The following is a 27,074-nucleotide window of genomic DNA, read 5'->3' on the forward strand; positions in this document are numbered from 1 at the left end:
TCAACAAATTACATGTTACTTTGTTTAACAAGAAATATACTTAATGTCTTTAACAAAACCTACCCCCTTTGCTTCGCTTGGTTAATTTTGAACATACATTTGAATATGTTACTGCTTAGTAACTAGTTTATTTTGTTTTTCTTCTCACAAAACTACTTCAGAAACATAAGAATAGTAACCATTCCAGAGTTCACATGGATTTCTTTTCTCATCTTTGGTTATACACGTTCGCTTCATACTATAAATATGTATACATTATTGAGAAAGCATTCATTGTGAAAAGATTATTTTGTGAAACAAATGAAAGCCTGTTTTGTGCAAGCAATAGTTAGTGTTATATATTATCTTGGTAAGTAAACAACATTTACTATGAATTGTGTTGTATAATATGGGGAAATATTTCCTCCCTTCAATAAGATTTACAATAATTTATTTACACTCCAGTCTTTAATGATGATATACTTATATAATTTATAAGCTATAACTAAGTCGATAACGCGATGATGTTTGAAACGAACGGTACTGGATACAGGTCCCACAAAAAACATCAATTTTATTTGACCAGTACCTCAAAATAGGACGAAACACTCGTCAAACTAGTTTCCATTACTAGCTATTATCCATCTTTGCTTAGATTTAAAAAATGTTATGATTAGAAACTCTTTATTTTGATATGATGTTGTAGTGAACAAGAACACCAGTGCGGGACAGTCGAATGTATTTAACACAAAATTACAAGACTTGTTAATAAGATCTAACAATCAAATAGTCAATACGTAATTTATCAGAAGGGGTTTGTGGAGATTTTTAGAAATTTTCACAAATTGAAATCATGAGTCAGTTGAAGCTAGACCACCATTGAAAACCTGGAAGCACTGGCCGGCTGTTTCGTCCGAGTATGGGACTCCTCAGCAGTGCGCATCCACGATCCCGTGCCACGCGGGGCTCGAACCCAGGACATACTGGCTTCCGGGTTTTCAATAGTGGTCTAGCTTCAACTGACTCATGATTTCAAACTGTGAAAATACGTAATTTGCAAAATGTCCACAAATTGTCTCAAAATGACTCAGACTTCATTATTCTTACATTTTCATACAAATTGCATTCTGTTTCCATTCTTTACTGTTCGATCCTCTTGTCTCTCTGCTGTCAAACATTCTGTTAACGAATAACATCACATACTACTTCTGTCAATATAAGTAGCACACACCACAATGTCAATTTCAACTTTTCCTTTTGTTGTATACATTTTTTTATTTCACACTATTGAGATTTACGACACTGATAATTAGTCAAGAATAGTTTATGAAACACATATTTTCATAGAACACCCTGAGTTCTTGTGTATATTACCTAACTATTTTTGCATCCAAATGATCATATCTGAAAATCCATGTTCATTGTATGTAGTGAAATCAAAATGAATTTATCAGTATAGGGTTGTAGAGGTTATTAAGTTTCTGGCTGAGATGATGAACCGATACATGTTAAACCATCATTAAAAACCTAGAAGTACTGGATGACCGTTTCGTTATGTTATGGAACTCTTCAGCAGTGCGCATTTATGATCCCGCTTCGCAAGATTCAAACTCAAGGCTTTCAGTCTCGGGAGCAAACGCTTAACCCCTAGAGCATCGAACCGGCATTCAATGACGTTTTTGGGAAACTTATTCAGAAGCTGAACGTCCAATTCTATAAAGTAGTAATATTCTTAAATAGTAGGTTTGATTTAAGTTTAAAACAATAGAGGCCTTAACTTTCAGATGAAAGTCGGAAAGAAACCTACCCAATCATTCTTTATAACTGACTTAGAATGAATCTGTTATAACGTTCAATTTTCTTTGTATACATAAATGGAACGTTAACTACACTAAATTGCTTCCCAGTGTCTATGATTCTACATGACTTCAACACAACTCAGATCAAGAACAGATGATTAACCTAATTAGAATATAAATACATTTCTTCAACAAAATCGACAACAATCCGTAATGATAAGGATAGGAGAATATAGAACTCATCTTACGCCCGTCAGACTATCTACAAGTCTGACTAAGCAAACAACCAAACATTATCAATATCGCTCATACATCCGAATCAGTTTGGTTTTATAATGCAAACACGGATCATAATAAAGCAACATGACTACTTATTGTAACTATTTATTGAAATAACGACCACAACGAGTGAGTGGCAACTGCATTGGTCAAATATCTAATGATTGTCTACAACTTAACCGGAAAACCATAGACATCAGAATTTTGTTTGCTCCGCACTAACTTTACTTGTTCTTCTTTTTATTTATATCAATAATGTTATGTTATAAAATAAATATCGATTTATTTCATACTTTAAAGGTGTACAATATCTGGTGACAGCAGATAGTGAAAGTGGAGAACTCAAAGGTAAGATAATGAGTAATCTGGGGTTCTACTTGTAACTGCATACTCATAACGTATGATTTATTGGTTATTCAATGATATTTGAATATAATCAAGTTGCATTTTTACAACATTCAAAAGTTGAAATGTAGTTGTAATTTGAAAGAAAATACAAAAAGAAGGATAGAGTTAGATGATTAAGCTGACATAAACAAACTGATCGATAGTGTCAGTTCATATTAGTGAATTTCTTTGCATAATTTATTCGAAGAAAACCAAATAACATTCGATTTCGTATCACAATAAACGGAGAGTAGTTTGCCTAAAACGAATTATGGACGGTTTTATTGATCATACAAATTCGTGCTGTACACCAGAGAACTGGCTTACAACTATTCATCCACGTTTAGACACAGAAAACATTAAGGACAAGATTAGGCTGACTGGTAAATGAGTAATTCATTGATCAGCAAAGCTTGAAAAGCAGTGAATATTGCTTACTCACTCACATACGCTTTTTACCCCCAATGGAGCATAGACCACCAACCAGCGATCTCCAACCCACTCTGTTCTAGGCCTTCCTTTCTACTTCTATTCCGTCGTAATTCATTCTTCTCGTGTCTGTCTCGGTTTCTCGGCGTAATGTGTTCTTTAGTCTTCCTCTTTTCCTTCAGCCTTCAGGATTTCAAGTGAGGGCTTTGCTTGTGATACAGTGGAGTGCTTTCGTCAATGTGTGTTCTATCCAATTCCAGCGCTTCTACCTAATTTCTTCAATTGTAATCTGGTTTGTTATCTCACACAGTAGGTTGTTGCTGATAGTGTTTGACCGACAGATCCGACGCTTTTTGTGCAGTAAACTGTTAATAAACACTTGTATCTTCTTGATGATGGCTTTCGTAGTTCTCCAGGTTTCCGCCCCATACAGTAGAACTGTCATGACATTTGTATTGAAAATTCAGACTTTCGTGCTGGTTGACAGTTGTTTTGAGTTCCAAATATTCCTCAGTTGTAGATGTGTTGCTCTTCCTTTGTCGATCCGCGCCCTCACATCTGGATTAGATACACCGTTTTTTTCAATGACTCTGCCCAGATATGTAAAGGTTTTTACATCCTCCAAAGCTTCTCTGTCAAGTGTGATTCGATTAGTGCATGCTGTGTTATATCGGAGAATCTTGGAGTTCTTTTTGTGTATGTTGAGACCTACTGCTGCTGCTACACTGGTCGTCTTCTACTGCATTTGTTGTTGCGTGTGCAATAGAATAACCAAATAATCTGTAAAGACTATATCGTACAGCTGCATCCCAGCTGTCCACTGTATCCCATGATTCGCTCTCAGTTATCGATATCTTCATAATCCAGTCGATCATTACGAGAAAGAGAAAAAGTAAAGGTGAGAAACTATGCCTGACACAGGTCTTTACTTCAAACGAGTCTGTGAGCAGTCCTCCGTGCACAATTTTGTAGTTTAATTCATCATAAGCATCCTGTATGATGTTGACTATCTTCTCAGGCACGCCATAATGTCGAACAAGCCTCCATAATGTTGTCTGTCCAAAATATCAAATGCTTTCTCGTAATTAAGCAGAGACTATGTACTCATGGTTACCTATCACACCACCTACCGATCTTTCTACAGTATCAAATAATCACTCTTTACTTTCACCTAAGTGACAAAAACAAAAGACATTTATTTAATTCTCTCAGTTGTTCGTTATAGTAATTAAATGTATACATACATGTGAAGCTAAACCTATGAATTGAAAAATGTCTATTTCATAACATGTTCTTCATATACCATAGATGTATACTTCAAACTAAAAGACTACACTGAAAGTATCAAAACTCTTGAAAGGGAAAAACGTAAGTCATTCAAAATGGATAGATAATTCGTATTGAGTGGGAATGATTTAAGTTCACATACCTGTATGCATATATTAGTTGAGATCATGAGTCAATTAAAGGTAGACCATCATGGAAAACCTGAAGGCACTGAACCGCTATTTCTTATTATTGTAAGTCTCCTCAGTACAGCGCAATCTACCTTCAATGGACTCATGATTTCAATTATTAAAATTCCTATAATATCCACAAAAAGCCCCTACTGATATATTTTTTGTTATTAAGTTCAAATAGAGGAACTAATTTTATACTCGATTCAAAATGGTGAAAAACAATTCCGAGACGGTGAGTTCAATATTCTATTACTGAATAAATATTTTACAGCTTAGCACGTAACTGATGATTCAGTATAGTTTATTTCATCATTTTTAATAATCTACTCAGAAACAACAGAAGTTCTGTTATTGATTGAGATCATGAACCAATTGATGTTAAACCACCATTGAAAATCTAGAAGCACTGAACGGCCGGTTTTTCCCATTGGTTGAGGTTACACATTAACACCGTTAGATGCCTACTCAATGTTCTAGAGGTTAGGCGTCCGCGCGCGAGACCGACAACCTTACGTTCAAGTCCTGCAAGCAGAATCGTGAGTGCGCAAAAAACAGGAGTCCCACAATAAGACGTAAAGTGCTTTCAGTGCTTCCAGGTTTACACTGGAGATTTAACATCAATCGATTAATGATTTCAATCGAAAACATAATAATATCTGCAACCCCATACTGATAACATTATGCTGTTTGATAATATAAATAGTGTACTATTGCTCTATATCACTCAATTCAGTGTTTTATATTTAGTCATGATCATATATTTGAGCGATAAAAGAAGGTTTCTTTTCAGCTTTTACACTTTCATTCAACATGATAACGATTAAATACAACTGCAAATTCATATTTTTTGATTGAGATCATGAACCGATTGATGTTAGACCATCACAATTGAAAACCTGGAAGCACTGGACGGCCGTTTCGTCCTAATGAGGAGACACCAGTGCTTCCAGGATTTCAGTTGTGATGGTCTAACATCAATCGGTTCATGATCTCAATCAAAAAACTTAATAATCTCCACAACCTCTATACTTGCAAATTCATATGCCAGAAAACTAAATTCAATTTATATCTTTTGCCGACAGATATCATTCACATTACCAATACATGTTAACTCTAATTCTAAATCGTCTAGACACTTGTCAGTAAAGCTATTCACTGATCAGATGAATTAGATGTTTACAGAACAGCTTTTCTCTTCAGAATTCACTGATATCCTTGTACTGCTTTTGCGTTTCATAGAAATAATGAGGCTAGAAGAATTGTATGGAGCTAAATGGATTTTAGATCTGTTCGAAAGTAGGTTGATGTGTATGTTTATTTATTTATTGCAAATATATTGTAAAATATACCTGATGATAATTGTCTAACAACGTCGATAGAATAACTTTGATCAGAGACAATCAAGGAAACCATTGAAATTGTGTCCTGAGTTTGGAAGAGACTCCCTATTGAGTGACTACGACAGTTCATGATGAAACTCGGGACTCTTATGACGTGATGATATCGATACTCGTTCTGACAACCAGAGAAGCAGTTATTAAAAGTGGACGAAATTTCCAATCAAGTTATGAGACTGTGAATGACATTTGGTGAACATTGTAGATGAGAACATACAATCAGACATTGTCTGCAATGAGTGAAGCTGGTTGGACACAGTCTAGGCAAAAGAAAACAAACTACAAACCGGGGTGTTCAAAATGGATAACATCAGGTATGAATATATGTTATGAGGCAATATGTTTTGCGACAAACGCACAAAACTGGTGTGTTATTTGCAGATGTATGTGTTTTCAAAAAGAATTGGTTATAGGTGTATCCATATTACCACACAAACACATACACAATGCTACATGGGATTCGCCACAACACACTTCACAGAACTAGATCGATGACATTCACGTGAATAAATAGTTGGGCAGTTTGATGTAATAGAGGTGCTTTTGTCTCTGTGAATCAAAAACCGGTGGTTCTGATCTAGATGTGAAAGCAAGAATTAAAAATGGAAGGGCAACACTTCTGCGACTAATGGATATCTGAACCTCAAAATATATGTCACTTCTAGTCGAAGTCGAAATTTTCACTCTACATTTTTAAACGAAGTCACTGAAACCTGCAAATTATGACAACCAACATCAGTTGGATAGTGTTTTTTGTGATGTTTTTAAGAAATATGCTCTTATTCTTTTGACGAGATAGTTTAACCAATAATTGACTGTGTCTGTGAACAAGCCAACAAGGAAATATATGTAAGGATGATGAATAGTAATTAGCATGGACTGTAAAGGTGCCAAGACTGTGTTGATTAAAGATCATCGGTCAGCAACATATGCTTCAATTGAGGCTATCGTTTTAAGTAAGTAATTTAGGAACGCTCTGGTTTTGCCACAGTTCATGGGCTCCATGGTGGTTAATTAGTGGGGAATGAGTAACAAAATACAACCATATGCAATTAGCAAATATCATCCAAAATTTAATGTTTGCGTTTGGACAAACGGTTTGTAAATGCATTATCAGTGCAACAGAATGACGGAGTAATATTTCTCTAAATAACAATGCCATTTCGGTTTCTAAGACTAACATTCGAGTACCTTTTACCAAATACAGATATCAGTCCCAATGATCGTAATTTACTGCAGACGTACTCAGGTAAGTCAATTCATTTTGTGTGTATTTCACATTTATAACTAATAAATAACTGTGGCAAATTGGATTCTGTCACTCATATTGACACATTTATAATTTAACCACGATGTTATCTAATAGATAATTTCGAGATAAGTAGAATGAAGCAAATTTTAACGTTGTTGTATTCACTGGAGTAGATGTGTGCCCAGTTTACGAAAGTTTATCATATCAAAATATACTGTGGAATATCGACGATCGGTGTTGCTTTCACACGACTTACATTCAATACTATTTTATGATTAAACTTGGATTAATTGCGTTTGTAGCTATTCTAGGGTCACTGCCGGTCCAAAGGGCGTGTAAAGGAAGAGGGTTAGACATGATGTCAGCAACTCCATCCCGTTGAAAATTATCCTGTTCAAAATACATTAACGAGGTTAAAAAAGTTAGACCATTTAAAATCCGCCCTCCTAGTGAAGGAAGAACTATGATGCTTCATGATGAAAGGCGAGATTCTTTGAAAGTCACACAGCTGATGTTTCTTCTAACAATCAGATCAACAATTATTATTGAAATACTGAACGTCCGGACAATGTGTCAGACTGGTAGAACCAGTCAGACAGCTATGGAAATGAGAAGTGGAACTCGTTTGACTCATGTTGGACAAAAAATACTAGATTCGAGGGAGATGCTTCTGTACTGTAGTCAAAAAGAAGGATATGCCCAGCGCATGCAAGCATTTGCTCTGATGTTGTTCAAGGAAGCACAAAAATTACTTATGGGAAGGGAATCTCAGTGATTAATGATCATAAAAGCATCTTTAAAAACGAAGAATGAGGGTATTACAATGAATAATACCCAATGTTATGCACCCACCAATGATAGCGACGTCGATGATAAAGATCAGTTCTAGGACAGGCTGCAATCGATCATAGCGAAGTGCCCAGGAAAATGACCTGGTGGAGGATCTAAACATCAAAGACGTAATGCAAACAACGTTTATGAAGATATCATGGGACAACATGAACTGAGAGAAAGGAACAAGAATGGGGTGAGATTCGATAATCTATGTACACTCAAAAAATTGTCTATAGATGGCACAATATTCCCACATAAACCTATACACAAAGCTGTATGGGTCTCATCGGATCACATTATACGGAATCAGACCGATCACACTTGTATCATAGACAAATTCATAATGTAAATGGAAGACAAGAGGACCAAGAAAGGAGTTGACATAGCTTCAGATCACCATCTGATAGTGACCAAGATATACTAGTTACATGCATTATATTACGCTGTATAAATTGAATTTAGACTTCATGAAATGATTATTAGTAATCAGAAGTTATTTTGATGTTTATTATACATAATTGATAGAAAAGTAAAACAAAGATGAACATTTCATTAACCTAAAAGTCTATGTTACCACTTTTATCAGAATATTATGGACGAGTATCTAGTATAAAGAAGAATTCAGATGTCTATGAATATCGTAAGTTATTATTATTATTATTAGCTTTATTCAATATTATAATTTTGGTACAATATAGAATTCTCAGCGCAAAGTATTTCAACAAGTTTCCGTTTCTTTCTTCTTGGTCGGTCCTGGCGATAAATATTGAGGAAACGCCAGTTAGATGTTAGCACTTCAGTGAATGAACAACTGAATAATGTACATTCTTTTCGTTGTACATTGCCAGCAACCATATTGTCTCTTATTGAGTTTTCTGTAACTTTGACAACGAAAGGTTGTACACTTTTCAGAAACGCAGCAGAATAGGTTATGCGATTAATAAACATAATGATATATTAAAACAAACAACAATAGATAACTTGTTGAAATATCTAGATGGCAGGAATAGGTAGCCCAGATGCTCAAGCAGGCCGCCCTTAAACACATTTATTTCTATAAAGTAATGAGTTTCTCTTTGATAAATTTCGATGGAACAATGAGAAGATCTAGTTGATCGGAAAAATTTGGTGATATATTTGCGCTATACAATCTGGTCACACACATATATATACTGGTCAGGGCATTTTTTAACGTATAATTAAAATGGAGCACAAAATTGACAATTAATACAGCTTTTAGAACGTTGTATAGAAATTGTCAAAGAACAACTGTTGAGTTTATTTAAACCCCCCTTTATGTGTACATAACCAATTTGTCGTGACCTTGAGTTTACCTTGGTAATCCTTAAGTCTTTTCATCAGTTGAGATCATGAGTCAATTGAAGCTAGATCACCATGAAAAACCTGGAAGCATTGGATTATTGTCTCGTCCTGGTATAGGACTCCTCAGTATTGCTCATCCACAACTTCACCTCGCGGGATGCGAACACAGGACCTATCAGTCTTGCGCTAGGCTCTAAGTCATTCTATAGCCTAGGATAACACGACAATTTATTATTCTTTCTCTCCCCCCTTTTGTTATTTTGCTTGAACATTCATTGAATTGACCTTTATTAATTTTCATTTTAAAAAATGCCCTGACAAATATATGTGGGTGACCAGATTGTTCGAAATGTATAGCGCAAATACATCATCAAGTTTTTCCGATCAACTCCATCTTCTCATTGTTCTATCGAAACATCTATTTATGTTATAATTTGACGTTTACCATACATTATATTGCATAAGTCTCATATGTATACAAAATTCCTATATCTAGTTTCCGAATGTTTTGATCTTTGAAATGAAACCTGTCACAGTAACTTGTGATTGTTTTCAAATGGAAAACAATGTGACTAAAAGTGAATCATTTTTTCATGTTCAAGAATTAAGCAAATCACAATAGTAGGCTGCTTAGTAGCTTTTATAATGAGGTTGTATTAGACAGAAACAACTAGCCATATTTATGTTTTTTTTCCTATATTATATATCAGTGTACTGTACGTCAGTTTGTTTGATTCTAGTTTACGGCTTCAAAATCTGGTCATTAAGAGTAGAAGATACTCGTCAGCTACTAACATTTGACCACAGATACCTTAGAAATATTGCTCGCATCTGCTGAAGTCACCGGGTAAGTAATAGCGAGATTAGACTCACAGTATTAGGGAATGATGGTAAATCAGTTGATGAGGTTATGAATCTTCATCGACTGAGATGGTTAGACTACGTGTTACGTATGCCTGGACAGCGATTACCACGACGTGCAATACTGACTAACTAGTGTTGGGGGTGGTTGGAAGAATGTTCAGGGCGGCCGAACCAAAATCTGGCATCAGTACTTGAAGCCACTACCTTCTACTATGAGCCATGTTGATAGATGCAGACAGTTTAGTTGGGGTCCGCGTGGCGTATATACAGTCTTTTCCTTTCCATAATCCATGTGATTAAAATCGCTTCATATCTTTCTTTCTACCAACTATATATTTGTTTCTGTATTATATCCTTATATACAATCTTTCATATATTAGTACCATTGAGGTAACTACTTCGACGAATTCGGTGTTCATCTTGTTGTGCTAATGAGTAAGGTGTGACAACTTAGATCGATGCACATATGTGCCTGATCCTACGTTGTAGCTGACTGATTGATCAACTCTTGATGGAATGAATTGGAGTTGGCTTTTATGTAATTCCTAGTAATCAGAGTACTACATTCGACTAATCTTTTCTTTTCTCACTCATCTATTGTAGACTTTAGTTCAATAGAATCTGCAATAGAGAAGAAGTGGAATGCGAGATTAAACTTTGATCTGGCAACCAGTAGGTTTTAGATATAAAACCTTTCAACATCGCATAATCAGTAATGAAATTCACTTGACCAATAAAGAAACTATATCAATCCATTATATCTATGAATGAGTATACTTACTACATATGTAATATAATTATATAAATTCCACTGAATATTCATGGTGATCTACGAGAAAATAGGTTGCATTAGCCTAACTTGATAATCTTCAATCAGCAGTTTTTTCAAACAGGATATGTGGTTTCATGTTCTTGAATACAATTTCATGCACTGATAACTGAAAGTCGTTGTGGCTTCCACTTTCAAGCTGATTAACAAAGTCTTCCGTGACATCAAGTTCACAATATAAGTCAAACAGAGAACTGTCATTTTTGGTACAATAACAACCAGAACCGACACAGGAAAACTGGAAACTCAATTACATAGGAAGCCGATCTACACAGATGAAGTTCTTCGAGTTTATCCGTTGCATATTGAACATACATTACTTAAATGTGATAGATCTTCTAATTGAACGCTAGATTCGGTTCCTAAGCCTTCCTAGCAACTTTTAAGCTAAATCTACATAGCGACGTCAACACGAGAGGAAAGGCAAAACCATGGAAGAAACTCTATACTTCAAAGATTCGTTCATGTACGAAAGATTCGAGGTTTTGTAGTGTTTCAGATGTCCTTGGGTTTTCGAAAAGTTCTGGGAGGGGCTAATGAACATAGTAGCAGCATAGGTAATCATTCAATCACTAATGCGAATGTGACTTGTCAATTTATTGATGTTCTGCTGGAATTCTGCAGAAACGTCTAGTAGATGCTGATTGGATAAGATGATTCTCAGTGTTTCCGGAGCCTTTCGTTTTGGCTTTTTTACGAGGAGTTTTCTGGATCTGCCCCAACAAAATATCATACTGGAAATAAATTTTTGAATGGGTTCAACTGTTAAAATTATAAATTGATGAAGACAAAATGTCTATACATACTACTTTCAAATTCACATTGACTGCTATTGTTTTTTGTTTCATGCAGACACATATTTGAACATGAAACCTTCATCCAAAAATAACGGTAAGTACTTGACATCCATTTTAAGAATAAAGTTTTATTAATCAATATTGAAGTAAGAATTTGTGAAAGTCAATGTTGGTTAATAACTGTTGAAGCTTACTTCAATACTATGTGAAATCATCCAGTAAATTCACTTGACGATGTTTACTTATATATTCCCATTGTTATTCAGGACTGCAATCGATCAGTCGTTTATTAGTATATGTGCATACTATGCGTATCGCCTTAATTTACTAGTTTTATAAGCAAAAATGGATAGTGTCAAACAATGGAATCAGGTTTGACGCAAGTTTCGTCCTACTTGGGACTCATCAGTTGGATGTACCTGTATCGCAAAGTTGATGTTCACTCCGTGACTCGATCCCAGTATCGTTTGCTTCAAACGTCATCGCATTATCCACCCTGCTACTGTTTCACAATTGCCGCTTACTTGTGCAATGGTGTAAAGTTTGAATTCACTTGTTGATGTTTTACTTATATCTTCCGATTGATGTTTAGAACTGTAATTGATCAGTCTCTTATCGGCGTATATGCATACTGTGCATATTGCTGACAATTCCCAAATAGGATAAAGCGTGCGTTCACTGCTAGCCACTACCCATCTTTACTTATCCCAAAAAGTTTATAAAATACAAGTAAATAGTAATTGTATGATTCATGGTCTCATACAAGTTCTCTATGTTTATTTTGAGACCTATTACAATGGTGAACAGTTATGTAATCATTATGGGTTTTCAACGTTTAACAGTAAAAGCAACCCTATGACTTCATCATTGAGAATATTAATTTTCTATTTATATTCAATAAAACTATGTCATTTCTCAAGAAGCTCTCAATACGAAAATGACATTTGAGGGATATTGTTAAGTGATCATGTACTTGTATATCAATTTACTCTGTATTTATTTAATAACCTAATCGGAAATCCTGAAGTCTTTGCGAAAAAGTCTACTACTACTACTACTACTCAGCACATAATATTGAAAACTGAATTATTGACTAACAATTGGTGCCTTTGATTGAATCGTCATTTTGTGCGAAGGAATCGTTAATCGTAAAAATCAAAATACATTTTGAAAGAGTAAAAGATAATCAAAAAACCATAAGCTGTGACTTCATTTCATGGATTAATTAAAGTTAAACATTAACACCGTTGGATATCAACTCAATAATCGAGAGTTTAGGCGTTCCTGCGCCAGACTGACAGGTCTTAGTTTCAAATCCCGCGGTATGAGATCGTGAACGTGTACAAAATAAAGCACAAATCACTTATGTATTGAAATGTGAATCATCATGATGAAAACATTAGATTATTTGTATTAATCATTGGATTTCATTTTTATTCTACTAAAGGGAAATCACTTTATGATAGACAATCAACTCTGCGACAAACTGAACAACAATATAAAGAATCTAAATGTATGTTTAATAAAGTTTCAAATAAGTAAACCTTTAAAATAAAAGACTATCGGTTTATAAGCTTGTTTGTATAGTGAATTCTGTAAGCTGAAATATACGATTGTTCATTAAGTGATCTCATTCTTGATGGTAAATGGTACTATTTGGTAAGTGACTATAAGAGCTACATGATCAATATCTTAAAGAATTTTAGTATTCCATAGACTTCTATTACATCATCTAGTAGTTGTCAAGTGAATTTGCACGAAATTCAATAATTAATGAAATACAATTAAGGTTACTTCTATTTAAAATTGTGCAGAAGCAACCTCTACATCATTAAGTCTTAACACACACAAGGAGAAAACCAAGATCCTCAAATACAACACGGAGAAAACCAATCCAATTACACTTGATGGCGAAACTTTAGAAGAGGTGGAAGCCTTCACGTACCTGGGAAGCATCATCGATGAACAAGGAAGATCTGATACAGACGTGAATGCAAGGATTGGCAAAGTAATGACAGCATTCCTACAGTTGAATAACCTACGGAACTCAAAACAACCATCAATCAATATGAAAGACAGAATCGTCAAGACGGTCCTACTGTACGAAGCGGAAACGTGGAGGACTACTAGAACCATCTTCAATAACATACAAGTATTCACAAATAATTGTCTTTGCAAGATACTCAACATCCATCGGCCGGATACCATCAGTAACAGCCTACTGTGGGAGAGAACAAACCCTCTTCCGGCTGAGAAGGAAATCAGTTAAAGGCAATGAAAATAGATAGGACATACATTACGGAAATCATCAAACCACATCACGAGGCAAGACTTACTTGGAATCCTGTAGGGAAGCGGAAAAGAGTAAGGTCAAAAAACACATTACGTCGGGAAATAGAAGTACATATGAAAAGGATGAACAACAACTGGAAAGAAACTCGAAAGCATTGCCCAGGACAGAGTTAAATGACGAGTACTGGTTAGCAGCCTATTCTCCTCCACGAGGAGTATCAGGCGTAAGGAAGTAAGTAAACTCATTAAAAACTTGATAGAATCAGGCAATTACTACATAACTATTGTTAACTAAAAAACTTTTTTTATGGGGAGAAATATGTCACGATAGGGACAGTTATATCACAGTATTACTAGCGTTAAAACTTAAACAAAGTCTTTAAATAAAACCGTATTCCGTGTGATGATCTTTATAGTTGTCTTATCTTGATCTTTTTTTTCAACTTCAGTGAGTATTAAAAGCACATATAAGGAAGTGATTGAAACAGGACTTACCTTTAGAAAAGTCTACGGTGAGTTTCACAGTCAGCTTTATATGTATATCTTTCAGTGAATACAATAGTACCTAACTTTACAATGATTATACAATGTGACTAAGATTCTTAAATAAATTAGGGTTAGGGTTAAGGTAAAGGTAACATTTTAGTATTATCCCATCATGTTTATTTTGAACCTCATTGACTAGTCAATTTAGTATTTAAAACAACAGATAATAAGATTATGAACCGTGTGAACATTGACACTAGGATCTAGATTCAGCTAGTTAAAGACTCTCAAACAGAACCCATCTTGTTTCGTGAATTTCACTATAGACCACTATTCACATATACAAAACGTGAATAGATAATAGGTTATCATTATAGTTAAAACAGTGTAGTGAATTAACATGAAAATGTATTTCCTAGTCAGTGGTTTACTTTTTTAAACGACAAACTCTTACGCCCATTACTCTTCGTGGAGGAGAATAAGCCACCCATCAGCACTCGCCATTCAACTCTGTCCTGGGCAATCGTTTCCAGGTATTATTCATCCTTTTCATATATGCTTCTATTTCCCCACCTAATATGTTCTTTGACCTTCCTCTTTTCCGTTACTCCTCAAGATTCAAGGTTAGGGCTTGCCTTGTAGTGCAGTTTAATGATTTTCGCAATGTATGTTCTATCCACTTCCAACGTCTTTTCGTAAGAAAGAAGCTACCCAGAATAAGCAAGTTAAACACCATACTCATTGAATATAAATATAGATTACTGTTTTTATAAAATCAAACCATCAGTCATTACCGGTCCTGTTTCCTGCCTAGCCCTTCCTGTTAAGTCTCGAAAACAAATCTCAGCCTCCGCAATATGAGTCCTCTAATTCAAATTTACTGTGTTTATATACAAACCCAAACAGACCACATCTTACCATAAAATAGAAAATACACAATTGTACCAAGATCTAACCAAAAGTGACTGTGAATGTAGGAGACTGTTGTTATTAGAGTGAGCATAACTCAAGAATAGTAAATCGTATCATAATAGTCTATGGGTCAAAATGAAGCATGTAATAAGAGGAACATGAATATGCATAGATTAGTTACTTAACATATACACAATAAAAATATAAGTATAGTAATATCTCGGAAATGCTCCATAAACAGTTACCCTTCACTATTCTCATCGAGATATAACAAAACTATACCTGATTTCTTATGATTATTACTATTATGTTTGGATTGTAAGACGCTGACAAGAAACCCTGAAATGAATTGAGTTCACTTTATTCTATCACATTCATTGTTTGTGCTTTAGTCGGACTTATTAAATGTTTTAGAAATATTCAAGATGATTGAAATGATATACATTAATGCATGAATAATTCATTGAACTGACAACTTAGAATCAATTAGACGATTTGGAATTCAAAGATGACCTGACCCTCTTATCTCATATACACCAACAAATGTAAGTCAAGAAAAACAGTGTAGCAGCAGCTTCTTCATCAGTAAGCCTCAACATACTCAAAGGAAAAAACAAGATACTCAAATTCAACACAGAGAACACCAACCCAATCACAATCGATAGAGAAATTCTGGAAGAAGTGAAAAGCTTTACGTATTTCAGTAGCATCATCGGTGAACAAGAAGGATCTGATGCAGAAGTACGGGCGAGGATTGATATGGAACTCAAAACAACTGTGATCCAATATCAAAGTGAGAAACTTCAATACGAAGGCCAAGACTGTTCTACTGTACGTAGCTGAAACGTGGAGAACTATCACAACGATTATCAAAAATGTATAAGTGTGTGTAAACCATTGTCAATGTAAGATACTGAATATTTGTTTGCCAGATACCATCAGCAATAGCCTACTATGGGAGAGAACAAACCAGGAAAATATGGTGGTGTTGGTTGGGTCATACATTGGGGACATCATCAAATTGTATCACGAGGCAAGTCCTAACTTGGAATCCTGAAGGAAGGCAGAAAAGAGTAAGGTCAAAGGACACATTACGTCGGGAAATAGAAGTAGATATGAAAAGGATGAATAACAAATGGAAAGAAACTCGAAAGTATTGCCCAGGACAGAGTTGATTGGCGAGTACTGGTGGGCGGCCTATTCTCCTCCATGAAGAGTAACAGGCGTAAGTAAGTATGTAAGTAGAATAGAGTTCTTCCAGAATTCCAAGTCATTCTAACCACCTAATGACATCTTATATTTTTTGTCAATATATGTCATATAAGCGAATGAAAATGTAACTTAACTGATCTCAATATCGATCTTTTGTTTATATTTACTGATAATACGTTGTTTTTTTTAAATGTAATAATAGAGGCGGTTGAACAGGATTTATGGAAATCGAACCCACAACGTGAGATTTATGTGGCATCTTAATTGATTTCCGATACATATACATTCATGAGAACTTATTGCACATTTTATTAACCGAATAATTCCCTATTTTAATGCACATTCAATCAAACTATCATTTTTCTTGGTCCTCTTTTTTTAATAGTATGTAATCTAGTAACTATAATATTCAGGGAACTGATGTTCCCTGACGAATTCGATCCCGTATCTCTTAGCTCCACAATCAAAGACGTTACCATTGAACTATTCGGCCCGGATAGGAAATCACTTTATAGTATGATGTAAAATATATGCTTTATGATTTGTGTGCAGAAATCTTTGCTAGTATGTTTAGTGGTATTGGATCCTAACCACAAACCTCAAAACTGAACATGAGATAACTGGGAAAACAGACTTTCAACATATAACACTAAACGTACATCAATAATGATCGACGCGGTAACATTGATTTGAAATTTAATTCGTCGAATAGCATGGCTCGACTTTGCGGGCATGTTCATTCATGTGTAACTTATCCATTTTATTCAGATTAATTATACTGTCCTATCTCCAGCCCAAATGTTTTCTACACCATATACTGATGATTGTTATAATACGATTAGTCAGAGCAGACAATGATGTGACTTTCACGTAAGATATTATAGATTAGGTAGTCACATCATGGAAAATCTGCAATTTTAGGATTAGGTCTATTATTAGAGAAGTACTAATAACGAAGTAGACCATAATTCTACATTGATGAGTCCGACGTGATGCAAAACCGCAGTCTCATTGTAACTTAATATGAATGTTAGAATATTGGATGATTAATACAGGTATAATATGTACTTTCATAGGTAACGTACTACATTTTGATATATGATTATTGGAAAAATTGTTGATAATATTTGCAGTATGAGAATTACACAATATTCGATGAAAGCACATTTGTTCAAATCAATCATTTAATTATGCAAAAATCGATAATGGCAAGCAATGGAATCCAGTTTGATGCGCATTTCTTCATATTTAGTATTCGTCAGCTGGGTGTACCTACATCTCGGAGTTGATGTTCACTCTCGAACTCGAACCTAGTACTGCTCGCTTCAAACGTCATCACGCTATCAACTTAGCCACTGAGTTCCGATAGTCACCTGATTTTGCAGTAGGATGAATGTTAGTTTTTTTTTAATTTGACGGTTGCAGTCTTTATGTATTTTTAGCTTGAAAAAATTTTCTCAATAAGAATGAGTCTGTTAGAATCTTGTTTGGTGTGATCTCATTTTAGCATCTGGGGGAGCTTCACACTTCATAAATCAATTCCATCATTTGAACTGAGTAATATTTTTAGATACGAGTATTTACTCACTCACGCCTGTTACTTCCAGTGGAGCATAAGCAGCCTACCAGTATTCTTCAACCCACTCTGTCCTCCGCCATCCTTTCTGGTTTTATCCAATTGTTGTTCATTCTTCTTATGTCTGTCTCCATTTCTCGGCGTAATGTGTTCTTTGGTCTTCGTTTGACCTTGAGGATTCGAAGTCAGGATTGGCCTTGTGACGCAGTTAAGTGCTTTCCTCAATGTATGCCCCATCCACTCCCAGCTCTTCTCCAGAAATGAGTATTTGGACTAAAACAAATAATCTATTCAGACACATGAAATCTGATGTTTTAGTAAGATTTGTTTTGCACTTAAGTAAACTCTGATGGCAATTTATTGTTTGTTGTCGACGTATCACACACAGTCTGTGTATGGTCACGTTTTTGATGGAGTTTTGTTCTCTCAGCTGAATGGTTTGGTTGTGGCACTTTCTTCCACCTGAAATTTGTGTTCAGAAGAACGATGAAAGCTCCATGAACAAACCATCCAGCTCAAAGAACAAAACTCCATCAAAATCATCCACCTGAGCTACAAATCTTCTCTACCATCTCATAGTCATGTTTTTTCCCATCATTCATTGAATCATTAATCTGAAATAATAATCTTTCATTAATTTTATTTCAGTTAATGAAGAGCAGAAAAACAATAATGAAATCCGAGAAATGTTTGAAGACTACGAATGTTAGTTATTATGTCCTCAAATGTATTCACTTTTAAATAATATAGTAGTGTAATAATTGAATTCATGAGACCACCATGGAAAACCTGAAAGCACTTGAAGGCTGTTTCGTCCTAGTACGGGATTCCTGAACACTGCCTATCCACGATCCAGCCTCGTGAGGTTTGAACCCACAATATATTACTTTAAATAAGTATCTTATATAGGAAAGAAGTAAGTAACACATATAATGTAATAATAAACTATCAAATCTTACCATGATATTGACACATATCGTATGAGTTTCCAAGATATATTCAATTGATCTAATCGTCTATATGTGTAGTAAGATTAGTTTAATCTGAATCGATGATAACTATTCAACGTATTACATACGAGTATAATTAGTATCCATGGTCTATTATCATCATTTTAGATGATTTAAAGAACCTTGAAACTAAAGCCAAAAACACATTAGGTACGTTGATAATTAAGCTAAAATACTTCATACCATTACATACGTAAAATGTACTATTTTATGCTTGAATAATAATGTCAAATTCATCATACATAATGTCACCAATTATTCTTTGTGTTATTAGATTCAGATGAACGACATAATTTGGAACGTGAAATAGAAGATCTCAGGCAGAAAGTCAATGACTATAAAAGTGAATAGTAATTTTACTAGATGATCCACCATTATATTATTGAAAGCATTGAACAGCCATTTTGTTTAAGTATTGGATTCCCGTGTGTAGGATCATGAATCCACACAACTGACGAGTCCCATACTAGGACGAAATGACCATTCAATGTTGTCAGTTTTTAAACGATAATCTAACATTAATCCACTTAATGATATCAACAATCTTCATAACCTTAACAAATTCATTTTTGTACACTTTTTTTTGCACTTATGAAAATATCACATTAGAGCAATTAGATGAGTCTGACAAGAATCTGAATAAAGCTTTTAATAACCTACTTCTTGGTAAGTATTAATTTTACTGTGAATTGAGAAGTAAAGAATTTTATCTTTGACGACACTATAATTTATGAACGAACCAATCATGTATAAGATAATAGGTCTCGGATTTTAGCGCGAAGTTCACTCATCCATTTGGTTAAATAAAGTTTTGGAATGATAGCTGATTTCGATGATAGAAATCTACCTAAAGTTTGTGTTGATGATGTCGTTCAGTGGAATGATGAATATTCTACAACCATGCCATCCAGCTTATAGAACAAAACTCTATCAGAAACTAAGGTACAAATCACCATCTCCCCAAACAACACAAAAAGGGGAAATAAAGGGGGGAAAAGGGGAAATAAAGGGGTAAATGCTATGGTAGCGAAAGGGGAAATATAGGGGAAAACGCGCCAGAATGTCGCCTTTTTCGCCTGCCCGGGGGAAATAATGCGGATTTTCCCCTTTTTCGCCTTTTTGTCGACAAATTACGGACTTATCGCCTAAATATCCGCTGAATTGTCGCATTTTCGCCTAAATATCCGCTGAATTTTCGCATTTTCGCCTAAATATCCGCTGAATTTTCGCATTTTCGCCTAAATATCCGCTGAATTTTCGCATTTTCGCCTAAATATCCGCTGAATTTTCGCATTTTCGCCTAAATATCAGCTATACTGATCAGTATAGCTGATGATAGTTCCTAATGAAAACCCAAAATCTCATTCCTAACCATAATCATCAACTGTGAATCATAATTCTTATTATTCAAACTGCTTTATAACCCTCATTTAGCCTTAGTAGATAGATGAACACTCTGAAAAACTTGTCTATAAATGATAGTTTCACTGAGTAATATAACTAGCACCTTAACTAGCGATGTTTTACTGTGATTATAATTTATAGCACATCCGGATTATCAAGCTGTAGACAAAAAACACCGTGATGCTTTCGGAAAATACTTTAAAGATTTAAGTAAGTTTTTATACGAATAATACCAATGAATTGTGTTTATCATTTAAAGTCGATAGTTTACATAATGGTCAATTGTCTGTATGTTACTTACATACTTACGCCTGTTACTCCCTATGGAGAATAGGTTGCCGACCAGTACACTCCAACCCACTCTGTCCTAGGTCTTTCCTTCTAGTTCTATTCAATTGTTATTCATTCTTCTCATGTCTATCTCAGTTTACCGATGTTATGTGTTCTTTGATCTTCCACTCGTCCCTTGATCTAATTTTCTGTATGTAGCATTTCAACTTTCAACGAGATAATGAAATCACTATGTGATTCTAAGATGTTTGAATAAAATAGTATTATCAAATTATAAGCAAAGATAAATAGTGGCTAGCAGGGGAATCCATTTTGACGCGCGTTTCGTCTTACTTGCGAATCGTCAGCAGTATACACATATGTCAATAAGAGACTGATCAATTGCAGTCCTTAACATCAATGGGGAGATCAAAGTAAATAATACCAAGTGAATTTAAACTTTACCCGATTGTATAAAAAAGTGGCTATCGGGACTAAGTAGCTGAGTGGATAACGCGGTGGCGTCTGAAGCGAACGGTACTGGAATCAAGTCTTGGAGTGAACATCAACTCTGGGATGTGGGTACATCCAGATGACAGGTCCCAAATATGACGAAACGCGCGTGGAACCGTATTCCACTATTTGCCACTATCCATCTTTGCTTGTAAACAGGGCTTGCTTGTACGTTAACAAAATAAAACGAGAAAAATGTTGTATAGGTTTTATTTTCCGTGCTAATTGTTGATTCATCCATTCATACTACAGCAGAAATAAGTTAGGGCCCATGTTAAATCTGAACTAGGTTTAGTCAGCAGTGTCTAATTTTATACTGGTAGAATAACCTCAGATCTATGAAGTGTCTTTTATTATCCATCATATATTGTTTCAGAATGTTTTGATAAGATTCAGAAGAGTTTACCTCAAAATTTCATTATTGAATTCATCAAAAGAACTCTCAGTTTACTAAAATTGGTTTCACCGATCCCTGGCTTGAAAACTTGTTCAAAGTCATGGTCCTCTTGAGGCATTTTAAATTTCACTTATTAACGAGTGTACATTGGAACTCCATTGGTGACTTCCTTAATTTACACTGTGACTAGTGTTACAGAACGGGATAAATAGTGTGCCATTTAAATGTGTAATAAAATGGTAATATAACTTCTGCAGTAGACACCATCTCAATTTAGACTTCGGACAAGTACGATCCTCAGCATTGTTTCTTGAAATAAATCAGGTGATCCAACTAGACTGAGTCTTAGAACGTATCATTAAGATGCTTTATCCTTGTTCCAAAACTCGCTGTAATTATGAATGACTGAATGTCACATAATAATTAACGTGAGTGTTTACTGTGATATTTCAATCTCACATTGCATCAATCTACAGAAAGAACTCGTATGGCTACTTCACCTTCTTTGTATATAATTCTCATGATGAGAATCCAAATTTAAACGATTCAATCTATGTATTTAGAGCTTTCTAAGAAAGATATCTCCGATGATTAATCCTAAATGGGAAAGTAGATAAGATCTAATTATTTTATGATTGTCGTTCAGTCAACTATTAAATCACTATTCAGCTTAAGTAAGTCGTCTCAGTAAATCTTCAATGAAATGATATGCAAGATCTGTGGTCATTTTAGTCTCTACATGTTAAACTCTCACTTAAATACTTGAAACAAAAGACAGATACTTGTACCCGATGTTGCGATTTTAAGAAACTCTTTAGAAGGTATTCTCTTTGAAGTGACCGATTTGCATTACCATATTCAAACCAAAAATCTCTCCTACCAAATGCTTATCAGATGTGATCACATTGTTACAAATACGAAGATCAAACAGATCTCTGTTTTTAAATCTGGAATTCGGATTTATAAGCAAATACGGATAGTGGCAAGCAATGAAATTCAGTTTGATACGCGTTTCGTCTTATTTGGGATTCGTCAGTCGGATATACCTGCATTTCAGAGTAAATGTTCACATTTGACATTTGACTTTGTATTAGTAATTTGTATGTTAGAAATACTACAATGACCAAAGTCATCTCTCTAGTACTCTACAAAGTAACAGCTTAATCTGAATCTACAGGTATCCAAAATAGCGTTTTGAAATTCTCCATCAAACATTCATACACATAGTAACCTAGGAAATTATCACATGCTTCTCTATTTTATTTGTTCTTGAAAGCAATTTGAAGTGTTTACACAAAAACATCCCTTTGAATATCAGATCACCAAGTTTTTTTCATTGTGTTTTATGGGCTAGTTAACTTATAGTTGCGATCTGTTTAATAGTGATATGTCTTCCAATTGAACGCTAGATTCGATTCCTACGTTCATCTAGTATTCTCCAGGCTAGATCTAAAAAGCGACTTAAACACGTGAGATTAGACGTGAAATATGAAAGTTTATGTACAGAAAATCTAGACCTTCTATCGTATTTCAGATGGCATTGGGTTTCCAGTAAGTTCTAGAAGCTTACTTAAACATAGTAGCAGTATAGGTAATGATCCTATCGAAAATTCCGCATGTGACTTTCCACACTCTAGATGTTTCTGGCAAAACTTCAGTTGAATTCTGATTGAATAAGATGCTTCTCGATGTTTTCAGAGCATTTGTTTTTGGCTTTTTTCTGGATCTTTTCAACAAATAGAATACACTGTTAATTTCAAGAAAATTAAGTTCATCTTTATCGTGATTTACAGGTGATCATCTTAAGATATTGACAACTAAAGAAGTTCAAAGAATAGATGTCCTTGAATGTAAGTGACTTTTATTGTTTAATAATAATCAACTAATTTATTAAGTACTTTCATTAAAAGAAAGAATACAAATCTATGAAAGTATAATGCGAGAAGAAAGTAAGTACTCTCTTTAAAGGTTCTGTTACATAATACAGAAATGAACTTGTGATTGTATCATAATATTGTCTTATTTACAAACCATTTTGAATAATTCTGATTTTTTTTCTTCAGTAAACTCAATTTAAAGACCTAAAAATGTGAGTGATTTCCTTAGAAAATGTTTCCCGATTTTCATCCTATTTAGGACTCATCAGTGAGATGTATCTGGATCTCATAGTATGGTACTGGGTTCGAGTCCCAGAGTGAACATCAACTCTGAGATATAGGTACATCCGGCTGACATTTGCCAAATAGGACGAAACATGCGTCAAACTAGATTCCACTGCTAGTCATTATCCATCTTTGCTTATATTAATGGATACTGTTTCGGTTTTCTTATAGTATGTAACACTACCTATGAGTATTTATCACGGATATACTCAAGGCAGTAAATGTCTTAAGGAATGCACCAACTTAAAATCAGATGATCTTTTTTTACTTAATAAACCATCAAATCATGTCTTACAATCAAAAATGATTGTAGAGCGAGAATGAAATAACTCCTTAACAATCCATCTTGAAAATGTACGACAATGAATGTTCTGTTGCAATCGTCAATCATTCAACTGCCACTAACTTAGACTCTAGTGTCGGTATGTATTGGTACAACCAGTTAAACCATATTAGCATACAGAGAGGAAAATAACAATATAGATTGAAATAGTATACTAGAGATGATAGTCATGAAAATTACACGTTGTGAATATGGTTTGAATTGGTGGAGTGGAAACGTTGGCATGGAGGATTACTGAAGTTCGAAATCTGGAGGGAGATAAAGAGTGAATGATTCTCAGCCATATCAACACCTTGACAACTCTAAATAGTGATCGTGATTAACGCATTTGCCTAAATTATGTGAGCTGCACCTACTGATAGGATCGGAACAACAGTCTGTGACTTCATAAACTTGCGCTAACACCTGATTAGGCTGTTTGTTGGATTAACAGCAGCCAGTGGAAGCATTTGGTGAATCAGGACAAGAAGCACATGTTCCAACCAACTTCATCGATCACAACTTATAGCTTCCTTTACTCAGTCTCGTGTTCAGCTTCTTCACCCGTCTTTGTCAAGATTTACTAGGTCAACTAGTGCATTACTTGTGAGAATATCAACTCATGATAAGTGAGATGATGAAATCGTCACTCATAAGGGAATATTTATAAATAAAATAATTAAGAACGTTGAATGGTGTCCATCACTGATGAACATTACATGACGATTCTGGTTACACCTGACTACAATCTTTGGCCAAAGCAAATATTCACTATTAAAGATTATTCGCAAAATGTGTTTACTGCTTTGGTAGGCATTTGAACCAAAAAGATTATCACGAGAGCTTTTGACTAACACAGACGAACGATGCCTCAGAGTCAAGAAATAGGACTGTTGTCGTGTGCCATTAAGTTTGCTTATATTTAAAAACCTGAAGAAGAGTGAGCAATTTGTTAATACATTCACATTCAAGTTTAAAACCAGTTTAAGATCTTGAGATTTCCCCATCAAACCCAAAATTTCGTCATCATACGGATAAAGAGGCTTGTATTTTCGTTAATATACTAGTCAAACCGATTCTTCTGTGTTAATTATAAGGGGATATTAAACCCGTCATGTAAAGTTTCACGGTCAGCTATCAAAACAAGTCAGATAAGATGACGTCCGACCATCAAACTTAAACCAGTGGTTATATTAGCTTACTTCTAAAACTGCATCACTACGGTGAAAAATATCCAAGGTTAATAGAGACGGATTTGCTGCTCTCCTTTACTTTTGACAGGCCAGACTTTTTAGATCCACTGACAGTTCAGTAGTTTATGGCGTAATCAGAGGGTAGTTAGAGCCCAGTCCGATCGTTACTTTAGATGGTTTATCCATCAGTCCGAGTGCTAGTATTAGTTTATTCATCTTCGAAGATTACTTGGAGTCTCTGTCACTCTTCATCTCTCTCTGGACCTCTCGGAATAAGGTTTCTGGTATCTATCAACTCAGTAGATCCCACAAAAATCATCTGATCTAAACTGAATTTCTGATTAACTTTCATTGTAGGTGTCAATGATATATTTATAATTGTTTAGAAGTGTTTACAAACATAAAAGTTTACTTGTTGACATATGAATTCAAGTGTAATATAAGTTGTCCATACGTTTGTTGTTTTCTATAGGAAACCAGAAGCATGAACGAAACTTCAACCAAACAAAATATTGTTCTCAAACTGTTTTAACAAAGACTCTGTTAACTTTTTCATTCACTGAAAAACCAAAAAAAGTATCATTGTTCATTTTAATCAAGTGTCTTTTCGTTAAAATAACGTTGTGTATTGTGTTGACAGATTTTGCAACAGTTCAAATCATTAGCAAAGATGGACGATGACTAGCGGTGAAATCCGGTTTAAAGTGCGTTTCGTACTATTTGGAACACATCAGCTGGATGTACCTGCATCTCAGGATTGATTTTCACCCTGCGATTCGGATCCAGCATCGTTCGCTTCAAATACCATCGGGTTATCCACTCAGCTGCTTAGTCCTGATAGCTACTTGCTTGTGCAATAGATTTCTTTTCGTCAATTTCATTCTGAAGTTATACAATCGCTTATAATTGTGTTGTGTAAACTGATAGTTAATAAAATACTTTCTAATGATAATAAATTGTCAGATAAAACAATTAATTTAGCCAGATCTTTTGTGAGATGGTAACTCACTGAAGACAATGATGGACGCTGGTGCAATTTCGTGGATTGGCTGGAGTTAGAAATTAACACCGTCGTATGCCGGCTCAGTGGTTTGGAGGTTAAGCGCTCGCGCGCCACATCGAAGGTCGTGAGTTTAAACCTCGCAAAGCAGGATCGTGGATGCGCACTGCTGAAGAATCCCATGCTAGGACGAGATGGCTGCCCAGTGCTACCAGGTTCTCCATGGTTATCTAGGTTTAATCGACTCATGGATTCAACTATTAGATAATAATTTAGTATGCACTTTACTCTGAAAACGTTCATGGTCTACCATTACACCATTAACTCGAGTACTGATTAGAAAATCAGGATATATTTTCAGCTATCACTATCTTATTTCAAAATACGATAAAGTTCTCTATTACTATCGAAAGAACTTGGTGATCACCATGGACTTTGTATCGCTTTGATGCGAGCATACATGAGTGAAACTCCAGAATGAATGTGCTTATACTCCCTCCATGAAGTGTTTACCTTTAATAATCTTACAGAACAGAGGTATGGACTAGTGACTCAGGAACCCTAGATTTAAGTTGGCCGAATTTCGAAATATACACCGGTGGATACCGGTTCAATGGTCTGGAGGTTAGGCTGATGTTACTGCGTAAAATCCCTTGTAGTGAAGTTGTGTATGCCGAAGATTCCTTTACTAAGAAG

The 27,074-nt window shown here is 35.0% G+C and overlaps 1 protein-coding gene across 2 annotated transcripts; it reads left to right on the forward strand.

Annotated features, from left to right (window-relative positions):
* Positions 1–300: 300 nt before the first annotated feature.
* SPA2_1 (component of the polarisome) lies at positions 301–27,074 on the forward strand (the record flags this gene model as incomplete). Of its 2 annotated transcripts, XM_051212605.1 has the most annotated exons (21): positions 301–349; positions 2,358–2,405; positions 4,182–4,241; positions 4,506–4,565; positions 5,573–5,629; positions 6,938–6,979; positions 8,403–8,456; positions 10,607–10,675; positions 11,685–11,723; positions 13,077–13,142; positions 14,371–14,433; positions 16,734–16,772; positions 18,756–18,812; positions 19,226–19,267; positions 19,392–19,460; positions 19,727–19,783; positions 20,663–20,731; positions 23,495–23,551; positions 23,597–23,650; positions 23,765–23,790; positions 25,851–27,074. In XM_051212605.1, 20 exons carry the CDS (start codon positions 301–303, stop codon positions 23,776–23,778), a joined length of 1,065 nt encoding a protein of 354 aa, XP_051072873.1. In that variant the 3' UTR covers positions 23,779–23,790; positions 25,851–27,074. The 2 variants fall into 2 exon arrangements, with proteins under 2 accessions (XP_051072873.1, XP_051072874.1); XM_051212606.1 differs by lacking the exons at positions 301–349; positions 2,358–2,405; positions 4,182–4,241; ... (8 more) ...; positions 19,226–19,267; positions 23,765–23,790 and having other exon boundaries at positions 16,678–17,401; positions 17,453–18,812.

The sequence above is a fragment of the Schistosoma haematobium genome, chromosome 1, assembly GCF_000699445.3.
Source record: "Schistosoma haematobium chromosome 1, whole genome shotgun sequence".
NCBI classification, from domain to species: domain Eukaryota; kingdom Metazoa; phylum Platyhelminthes; class Trematoda; order Strigeidida; family Schistosomatidae; genus Schistosoma; species Schistosoma haematobium.